General features: G+C 44.8%; 1 protein-coding gene across 1 annotated transcript in view; it reads right to left on the bottom strand.

Annotated features, from left to right (window-relative positions):
- The window catches only part of DISC1 (DISC1 scaffold protein), a 365,311-nt gene that overhangs the window by 214,756 nt on the left and 139,274 nt on the right, over positions 1–11,281 (bottom strand). The window contains exon 7 of the mRNA XM_024117085.2: positions 118–172. Within this exon, the coding sequence (XP_023972853.1) occupies positions 118–172 (55 nt within the window). The remainder of the gene's footprint in view (positions 1–117; positions 173–11,281) is intronic.

The raw sequence follows: 11,281 nt of genomic DNA, 5'->3' as shown, positions 1-11,281 counted from the left end.
TGGCCGCTGAGCCTGCGCGTCCGGAGCCTGTGCTCCGCAACGGGAGGGGCCACAACAGTGAGAGGCCCGCGTACTGAAAAAAAAAAAAAAAGAAGGTGGGCATAGAAAGGTACTTACCTTAGCAGTGATCTCTTTAAGTGACAAGTTGAGGGATTTTATCCTTTCCTGGAGGCTAGAAAAATTAGAAAGAGGACATTGGTCTTCTTGGTAACAGTTCAGTCTCACCACATGTAGGAACACTGTGAAACAGTGAACCTTGCATCAGACTAATGGCTGAAGAAGAACAGTAGCAAAGACAATGCCAAATTGGTTCCATTTGACTATAATTAATATGTTACTAAGAAGCAGATTTTTCCCTCCCTAATTATGCTCTACTTAGGCTGGTATTAAAATCTGTTATCGTTTCTATAGTGCACTTCTACTGACAGAATGAACAACCCAGATGTGCTCCTGGCAGCAAAGGATTACATTACATTCCTGCAACTACCTTCCAAGAAGGATGGTCTACACAGGGTACTGTTTCACAGGCAGGTAATCCAGTATTATCTATTTGGGTTTACTGTGCAATTCAACCAATATGTTCTGAGCTTTTCCCTGCTTCTTTTTTCTCCTTAGCACTATGCATCTTAACATATTTATTTACTCATGTAATTTCTCTCTTCCCCCTTTGGAATAAAAGCTCCACAATTGCAGCAACTGCCCACATCCTCTTGTGTCCGCTCCTGTATCCTCAGTGCTTAAAATAATTCCTGGAGCTTATAGATGGGCCCTCAGTCAATATCTGCAGAATGAACGAATGAATGTATGAATGAATGAAACGAACACTCAGACTTTATTCCCAACGTTGTTTTCTAAAGGAGAAGAAGTATACGCAATCATCTATGATATAAGCTAGATGGAAAAGTTACGATAAGGGGAAGAGAAACCCAATACTAGAATCAAACTGCTACATTAGAACCGTCCCAGGTGGCATACTGTCCCCAGGTGAGCAATGGGGCAATAACTTGTGTAGCGATTTAGAAAACTAGGGGATTGATGGGAAAGCTCCCTGGAAGAGGTGGAAAGTGAACTGGGCTGCAAAGGTAAAGGAGGGAGAGTGAAATTTCACGAAGGTGAATCCAACTGGCCAGTGGTTCACAAGGGTGAATTGTGAGAGATAAAGGTAAAAAGGGGAGTGATGGGGGCAGGGACAGGAGCAGGAGGTCTACCTGCATCTGTGCTGTTTGTTTATTTATTTAGGAAAATAAGTGGGGAAAATGCTAGTATTTGTTTAATCTCCATGGTAGGTAAAGGAGTATCTGTCATATTTTTCAAAGTGTTTGGGATATTTACAACTAAAATAATCTTTAAAGGAATATAAAGGGCTATCCCTAGTCAGTACTGAATGCCAGGCTAAGGAGTTCTGAGCTTTAGCCCACAGCCAATGGGAAACCATACCATTTCTGAGCAGGAGAGCAATAGGAAAGAAATGGGGGTTTGTTCTGGAAAAGTAATGGCATTTCGATCAGCTAAATGCTGTACACCTGAAACGAACACATTGTAAATCAATTATACGTCAATTTTAAAAGTAAATTAATTAAAAAAATAATAATAATAGTATCTTATAAATCAGCTTTCCCAGGCACACACAAAGACTAGTTCATGTGTCTATAATTAAGACAAAATTAATGGCAATGTTGTTCTGAGCAACAATGTGAGAAGGGATGCAGAGGAAGAAACACTGAGGGCGACAAACCAGGCAGACACCTTCAGCAAAATCTGTGAGGTCTAAGGGCTGCACAGAGTGAGAGAAGTCAGCAAGGAAAGGAAAAGCACTGAGGGCAACTCATCTAGAGCTCTGCACTCGTTCATTCCTTCACAAACGCATTAACTCTCCCCTTATCTATAGGGCACCTTGTTAAGTTAGAAACTTGGAGCATGAAGACAAGGTTCTTGCCCTCAACTCCTCCATGCTGCTAGATGGGAGCCCCCCTTCCAAAAAAGAGTTACAGGTACTAGAAGGGAAGTGGTCACTTAGTTAACCTGTGAGCTGCAAAAGGGGAAGGTCAGGTTTTCTGGGGTCTTGGGGGGGTGTCAGGAAAAGCTCCTATGCAGGGGTTGCAAGGTATCAGAGCTAGGCAGCTGTCGATTTCTTCACCTCTAAGAACTGGTTTCGCATGTTATCACCTCCACCAATCTGTGATTTCTGAGCACAGGCAAAGCTCATTTCATTTGCAAATGCCCTGAAACTGGCGCAGGTACATTCTAAGCAAAGTCACCCCGACTTCAGACCTACATTCAGCAGAGGAGGGTGTTCCGGGGAAGCTGAGGTCAGCCCGGATGACAAACAGCAGGGCATGTGTGGCAGCAGATTTTTCTGAATCCAGGAGTCACATGACGAAAATCAGCGTGCTCCATGGGAACAGTGGGATCCCGCCTGGAGAATTCTAGACACTGGCTGCATGGGGATTGGGTCTTTTGAAGGGAGGTAGGTCTGAAGGGCAGGCTAACATCTAGAGCGGGGAGCTGACCAAGATGCTGGAACTGCTGGGGAGAGATGGGCAAAGGATACCCGAGATGGGCCCCTATTGATTCTAGTGGCAGCACCACTCCGTGCTGGTGCTGTCAGGTCTCCAAACTTGGGCAGAAATGCACAGCCTTTGCCAGGCTCATGGGAGTTCGTTCAACTAATACCTTTTCAATAAACGATTTTCCACAAAATTGATCCTATATTTAATAGTATCTTTTTTTTAATGTGGAATCTAAAAATAAAAAAGATACCAATGAACTTATTTACAAACCAGCAACAGACTCACAGACTTAGAAAACAAACTTATGGTTACCAAAGGGGAAAGTTGGGGGAGAGGGATAAATTAGCAATTTGGGATTAACACATAAACACGACTATATAGAAAATAGATAAAAAACGAGAACCTACTGTACAGCACAGGGAACTCTACTCAATATCTTGTAATAACCTATATGGGAAAAGAGTTTGAAACAGAATGTATTGATATATATGTAAAATTGAATCACTTTGCTGTACACTTGAAACTAACACAACATTGTAAATCAGCTACACTTCAATAAAAAATCAATTAATTTAAAATAATAAGAATAATAGTATCTTATAAATAGGCTTTCCCAGCCTCACACATAGAGACACGTGGAGAAGACGGTCATTTACAAGACAAAGAGAGACGCCTGGAGCCGATCCTTCCCTCTCGGCCTCGGAAGGAACAAATGCTGCCCACACTTTGATCTTGGACTTGCAGCCTCCAGAACTGCGTTTAAGCTTCACAGTCTGTGGTACTTCGTCATGGCAGCCCTAGCAAACTAATACATGTGGGATTTTCCATTTTTAATAGTACGGTTAATCACATGTGTTATTAAGATTCTACACACTGGTGCTCCAGGGTCCAAAGAAAAAAAGTCTCCACTGCATGGCAGCCACCGGACGACATGAGACAAGATGGCTCTTCTCTTTGCTTCAGACTAACAGATGGTTTCCTTTTCAACCCACCCGAGTGGGAGACTGAGAGCCCCTCCAACCATAGAGTGTAAATATTCTTGTCTTGTAGTGTAGGCGCTAAAGACTACACAGGTGGCTATAGGAAAGTTGTATGTGAGAATGTCTTTGAGTTTTTAAAAAATGATTATGGGGCCATTGGGTTAGTACAGAAGCTCACAAATGTCTTAGCTTCAGGTTAGGTGTGCAGAGGGGCTCCCATAAATCCTCCTGCAATATCACAAGAAAAACACTACCATGGATGTCAAAAATATCAATAATAAAACATTCGATATGGGGAGGGACAGATTGCTTTCCAGCAGTAATTAGAAGGGAAGTGGAATTGAAGTCAGTCATAGTAACTAATCTAAATAGTACAAGCCAAGGGCTTCCCTGGTGGCGCAGTGGTTGAGAGTCTGCCTGCCGATGCAGGGGACGCGGGTTCGTGCCCCGGTCCGGGAGGATCCCACGTGCCGCGGAGCGGCTGGGCCCGTGAGCCATGGCCGCCGGGCCTGCGCGTCCGGAGCCTGTGCTCCGCAACGGGAGAGGCCGCGACAGTGAGAGGCCCGCGTACCGCAGGAAAATAAAAATAAAAAAAATAGTACAAGCCAAGCCTTGGCCAAGGGCCAGAACGAGACATTTATAGGGAAGACTATCAGCCAGGCAATTTGGGTTCAATGACTCAGGGTGAGAAACAGTGCTGAGGAAGAACAGTCCAACCAGAGGAGCACCTGTGCTGCTACCACGCTGGCCCAAGCCATGGACACCCTCCCCTGAAATGCTGCAGTGGCCTCTGAACTGGTCCCCTGCTTTTGCCCTCACCCCTCTACAGTTTATTCTTAAGCCTGTAGCCGGAGCGAGACTTCTCGAGCACCGCAGTGCAAATCCCTTCTCTAATGCACCCAGGTAAAGCCACATCCAACGAGGACCAACACGGCCCATCTCCCATCACCTCTCTGACCTCGTCTCCTACGACAACCTCCTTTGCTCGCTCTACCGGCCACGAAGGCCTCCTGACGCGCCTCGAATCCACCTTGGCTGGCGCAGACCCTCTGCCTGGATGCTCTACCGCCCCCCACCCAGACACACACCAGACCAACTCCCTCCTACCTTCCAGTCCTTACTCTACTCTAACCCCTCAGGGAGCCCAGGCTGACTACTTAAGTGCATCTAAATCCCATCTCCTAGAAGCCCTGCCCTCGTTGACTTATCTGTTTTGGATGGTTTCTTTTCATAGACTGTGTACGGTTTGAATTGTGTTAAAGTCCTAGGTTAAAGTCCTAACCCCCCATATCTCAGAATGTCACCTTACTTGGAAACAGGGTCACTGCAAATGTAACTAGTGAAGATGAGTTGCTAGGGTGGGTCCCACGCCCGTATGACTGGCGGAGAAATTTGGATTCAGAAGCACACGTGGGGGAAAGACGGTGTGAAAAGACACAGGGAGAAGATGGTCATCTACAAGCCAAGGAGAGACTTGGGACAGATCCTTCACTCCAAGCCCTCGCCCACCGTCACCTTGATCTTGGACATCTAACCACAATAAACGTCTGTGTTTAAGCCACCCATCGGCAGTACTTTGTTATGGCAGCGCTAACAAATTAATACAGACTGGCAAGGGAAGGGAGACACTTGGAGAGCCAGAGTCTGGAAGTAAGGTCCATGGCTGTGCAGAGGGCACCCGGAGGTCTCAGCCTGGAGCCTACCTCCAGCCAATGCTAAGTGAGCCCTCACTGCTGATAAACTGCCGAGACCAGAGGGTCACTCTACAAAATTCAGAGTGACTGTGCTTAGAGCACCTTGCTGATCTTCCTCAAAAGCCTGTAGCTGCACTGGGTATCTATTTGGTTACCGAATCCCATGTCCTAGTCTAAGAGTGACTAAATCTTTACTCCCTGTTTCTCCAGATGCTGTCACTTAGGGAAGTGTAACTCAAAGGCTTATAAGAAACTTGAATCCGTGCTTTCTCGCAGTAATACTTTCAACACCTCTCATAGATCCAGGCAACAGAGGCCTCTGTCTGATCCTCCTTAATCCTGGCGTGAAGCATCCCCAGGGTCAAAGGTACATACCCACCCAGAGCTGGTCCAGGCAGCCAAGACCAGAAGTGCCTTCCCAAAGAGCTGTGAGCTTGCTTCCTACCAGGGCCTCTTCTCAAGGCCTTGCTCCCAAGGGTGGACCACACTGCAGTGCTCAAGCACTGGCTACCTGGAGGGTGTGGATAGTTCCTGGACATGCAGGCCAGGGGTCCCATCACGGTGCAGGACAGACCCCAGGATGGGAAGACAAGTCAGCAGTTCCACCGCTCTGGGCCGCGATGGCAGGGGGCCTGGAGGACTCCTCTGTGTTCACGTCCTAGAGAAACCGCCCATGTGTTCTTCCTCCATTTGTTATGCTTGTTCCCACCCCCGGAAGCCAGCCACCCCTGCCCTCGGCACCAGCCTCGGCCATCAGCATTAAACCCACAGCCAGGATGCCAAGCACACGCGCACCCCGAAGACAAGCCTTTGGAGGACAAACTCTATTGCTACTCTTGTCCAACCTGTGATGCAAAAGAATATTAATGGCACACAGAGAATTCCACTGCCACCCCGCTCACTTTCTACAGAACTTCCTCACCTGCAAAGCGAGGAAGCTGAGCAGGTTATTTCTGAGAACGTCCCAGTCCTACCATCCAATATTCCTTTACTGTTCTACCATTCAAGATTCTTTTGCTAATGTTATGTTATTTGTAGACATCTGGAGAATCGAAAAAACACACAGGTCATGTAAAATGCCAGACAACATTAGTGACAGAGGCAGAAATATAGGCCATTTTTACTGTCATTTTTACTAAGCAAGACACGATTGTTTCAGCCCTCAGAACAGAATCGTGCAGAAACTCTGCTGTCTGCTGGCTGTTGCCCATCCGTCTTCCTGCCTGTGTATACCTGGCCGCGTGCTGAAGTCCCATCTTAGCAAAAAGCTACAGGAGGAGGAATGTCAGTTTCAGTTCCAGTCTTCTCCCTGTACCCTGTCCTCATCCCCAGTTCCATCCCCTGTGCCTTGTTTAGTAAAAATAAGTTTAAGAATGAGAGATTGTTACTGAAGCAAACTAGAAATGACATAAAGGGCAAAATGACAGCTGCCCTGGCATACACGCTACTTGGGTCTCAAATTAAAATACACACACATATACAGGAAGCCTTGACATTAGCAACGTTGCCAATTATTGCTCAGGCCTCTAACCTTCTCTCAGGGGCAAGTGGTTAAGAAAGTGACAGCAGAAACAGCTCTAGGAAATGCAGGATTTTATCTGCTTGGCTTTTTCCTTCCTTCGACCCTTCTCTCCTCACAGCTGATAATGTCACATGTCACCAGTGGGACATCGATGGGGCAGAGACAACAAAAATGCCAAGAACTCCTCCAAGCTTCAGATGATCTCATAAAGGCACGACGGGACACATGTAGTCATCAGAGGTAAGTCATTCTCTGTGGCTGTAAATGCTATCAAGCTGGCCGTCTGGGACATTTACTCTTGGGAAAGGCTGCATGCAGTGGAGAGAGACTTGCACCAAGGGCTGGCACCCCTGTGAGCCATCTTTGTCACCTCGGGTACAGCACGGAATCTCTGCGCAGTTCAGTACGGGGGATGGGAGCCACACACAGGACAGACCGACTCATGCTCGTCAAACAGTTAGCTCATGTTTTGGGGACCTTGGCCGGAATGAAGTATAGAAACATTTTTTAATAAATCATTTCTACAAATAGCCATACCTATATTAGATTAATAAATACTTCCGAGTAATCTGACAAAAATCAGCCCATGAATTTTTAACTAATATATTGGATGTTTTCCTCTCTGGTCCAAGCTGGGGAGATTAAATGAAAGAACCAAAGCAAAATTGGCCAGAGAAATACTTGGACTTTCAGCCTTTTGCTTCTTCCTCTGAATCTGGATCACATTAGTGACTCATATCCTTACAGAATATTTCTCCGAATTTCAGGGATCCTGGGTCTCAACTTTAACGAGGATACTTCACTCCGCTGCTTTTGAGTCTTTGTGGTAAAGTCCAAATTCTCCAACTGACTCAGCAAACCGACACTGAGATGTCACATGTGATTAGATCATAAACTCTTTTTAATAAAATACATCTATGTAGCTCATATAAGCACTCCTAGAAGGGACAGCTGAGAGAGAGAGATCAAACGCAAGGATTTCCAATTTCTTAAAAAAGACCTCTTGGGGTCAAGGTGTGACGCGAAGATACAGCAGAGGAAAGAGCCCGAATACTGAATTTACTGAATTTGCAGAATTTCCCAAATTAGCTGAGAGGAATAAAATAGTGCACGCAGGCGCGCGCGCGCACACACCCGCACACACACACACACACGCTGGTCCCAGGCCATCTCTTGTCAATTCCCATCTCCACTGAGAAACTCTGCCCGACTTTACAGAGTCACAGCTTGCATCTAAGTCCAGTTCCATCAAGAATCACAGCTTTATTCTGAACTGATGAATCTGGTATTTGGCTTACCCAAATATTCCAAGTGTTAATTCAACCAGCTCTTTCTCACCTCCTCTCAAACAATTTTATTCCAAACTGAAATTATAATGCCTAGGCCAAAAACATTTTGACTTACAGACATTTGTCTGAAATAGCTTTTAGCTGTCCAATAAATAAAAATAACAGGAGTCAAAAATAGAGAACAGCCTTATGTTTAGATCATAACTACTCTCCTTTCTACTCCTTCCTCCCAAGTTGTTTAAAGATAACTTTTTACATACAATCCGAAAATAAAATACTGGCCTCTTATTTTCTGAAGACTGGTAACCAAGATGGCGCCAGATTTTCAACTATTGTCATAACCCAAATGTATTTAAACATTCAAAATGATTTCAATTCTTGGGCCTCTAGTGCTTTTCTCCATGCAAATCCTGTTGAGTTCAATCCTTCAAACAGTACAATTTGATCCAGGGGGAATACGATCCTGCCTCTGGGTTTATTCTGTTAAGGGATCCAAAGGCAACATCAGATTTCCATTTCAATCACTGTCCCCCTAATTCTGGCTACTTAATAACTAATATCCCATCTTTCCCAGGGTTTTTGAAAGAAATGCTTGCATTTCCATTTAATCCTAATTTTTTTAATGTATGTTGTTTCTTCTACATTTCTAAACATGTATACTTTCCATAATTCTGAAGTTTACCCAAAAGGTTTTACTTTCTACTTTGTGTCCATTGTGATTTTCTGAGTCATCTTTAATTACGCGCTAAGGACAAGCATATTCACATAAAGCTGCAGACACAGTTTAAACCTTACATTTCTCTTAGGCTCTTTCAAAATCCGCTTACAAAGCAAAACATCAGTCGGATTCCTGAAACTGGGCAATACTATAAATTTCATTTTCTATTTTAGTTTCAGTGGGTAAGTTAAAGATTTACACATTTTATTGGATAAAGTCTGCAAAAATAGACTGCTGATGAACAAAATGAATAAACAGCAAGAAAGAAAATCCAGTTGACTAAACAGGTAACTGAATAAGGAATCAAACACCAATATCAGTACCGCTCAAAGAGGAAGCTGAGGAAATTTGCCCAAAAGGCCCCCTGCACGGATCTAAAGGAAACCAAGAGGTTTTGGTTTGGGTCCTCCCCAGCACCACAGGGCAGATCAATCAGCCCTTTAGCAGCTTGGAAAAGATGTGCTAATGACTGACTGAAGTCCCAGCCAGCAATGAGCAGGCATTCCCAACCTGGGGATATTCACTATAGTCACTGGGAAAGGGTCTCTCTGAGCAAAATTGAATTACCTCTGCTGGAAGAGCTTAAAACCTTCAGCTCAAGGTCTGAAAAACAGTTTAGTTTGGTGTATTCCTTTAACATCTGAAAAGTTAAAGCAGGGACTAAAAACATATGACCTGCAGACAGGAAAACACTCTTGGGATATGTCAGGAATAAGAAAATTTGGTGAAAGGGAACAGAGGATTGTAGAAGACACCCAAACTACACAGAAATTAAGCGCAGGACAGTTCGTAAGTTGACAATAATGAAAAATAAAAATTGAAATTGACCAGAAGGAAAGCTCTTAAAATAGGCCGCATGCATTCACGTAGGCCGAGAGCTAACCCAGAGTCACAGCACTAGGAGAACCAGCTACAGTCATTTCAATCTTTGAGAATCCATGAGGCTCCAGTTGAAAATAATTTATCAGATACCTGAGATATAAAAGAGGAGTGGATGAGTCTACATATTACAAGCTTCCCAAATGAACTACCTAAATAATAATAATGATAAATGTTGTAAATTCCTTGAAGAAAATAAAGCACAGGGAATTCGTAAAATATTAAAGTGCAATATTTTAAAATATATAGCCATTTTTCACCCTCCTTTGTTCTACGTTTGTTTTAAATCTTAATAAATTTACTCCAGCACAAAATAAAGGTTTTTTAAAAATCTGTAACTAAGATGAGACTCCTGCCTTGAATTCCTCAAATACACCCAACAAAAAACAAAAGTCAGGGTCCTGTTTTTCGGGGTGAGTGGCATCTGGACCCGCCCAGACAGGTGGTAGTTTCAAGTTTCTACCTTCTTTTCCAGCCCTTTCCATCTTTTCCAAGTTGTGCCTTGATTAATATTTCCCATTGCCTGTGACAACGACTTTCCAAAGAAAATGGGAGGACACAATGGTGAGTTCCCAATTTTGAACAGCGGCCGCAGGGCGATTTCAGCTCCATCCATATCTAGTGCCTGCTCGTCATAAGCATTAGAAAAGAAAGAACGTGAGCACCGCACTGGGGATGGTCATAGGCTGCCCAGGGAAGGTTGCAGGGGAACTTGTTTGGGGGCTAGGAGGAACAGAATTACTGGGTTTTTTTAAAGCAGTTTATTTTAACCTATTTCACAAAATCTGAAAGTGCAAAGTGTTCTATTGATAAATGCAGAAGGGACCTCCAGCATCACCTAGTTCACACCTTCATTTATAAGCAAGACTTCCTGTTCCTCTGGCACCGGCTGGTCCTCTCCTCTAGCAGTTCCTCTTCTGCTCTCCTGTCTTTGGAACTGCTACCCACCTCTCTGACCCGAGCCAGTTGCCAGGTGGTCTCCCAGGGTTGCCCGTGTTTAGAGACCCATTTGCTCCGATCCCTTTCAGGGGCCACCAGGTGATCTGTGGGCATAGAGAGAATTCACTGGCCTGGAATGGCAGTGTTCTCTTTTGCTTGGACCCATGACCCATGCTCTGCCCAGCTGCACACCTTTCCATTGCCTTTCCATTGCTTGCATGGGCACTTGGCTCCAAGCCCTGCTCTCTCCCAGGCCATCCGTGTTAACCTTTTCTCTCCCTGCCCCATTTCCAAAAGTGGTCAAAGACGTCAGGACACTACTGCTGTGTGAATTTGGACCCTTGGCAGCCTCCTCCACAAAATATACTGCAAAAGGATACAAAATTAATGCACAGAAGTCTCTTGCATTCCTATACACTAATGATGAAAAATCTGAAAGAGAAATTAAGGAAACACTCCCATTTACCATTGCAACAAAAAGAATAAAATACCTAGGAATAAACCTACCTGAGGAGACAAAAGACCTGTTCGCAGAAAACTATAAGATACTGATGAAAGAAATTAAAGATGATACAAACAGGGGCTTCCCTGGTGGCACAGTGGTTGAGAGTCTGCCTGCAGATGCAGGGGACACTGGTTCGTGCCCCGGTTCGGGAAGATCCCACATACCATGGAGCGGCTGGGCCCGTGAGCCATGGCCGCTGAGCCTGTGCCTCCGGAGCCTGTGCTCCACAACGGGAGAGGCCACAG

The sequence above is a fragment of the Physeter macrocephalus genome, chromosome 20, assembly GCF_002837175.3.
Source record: "Physeter macrocephalus isolate SW-GA chromosome 20, ASM283717v5, whole genome shotgun sequence".
Taxonomy (NCBI): domain Eukaryota; kingdom Metazoa; phylum Chordata; class Mammalia; order Artiodactyla; family Physeteridae; genus Physeter; species Physeter macrocephalus.
This window is presented reverse-complemented; position numbering and strand designations above follow the sequence as displayed.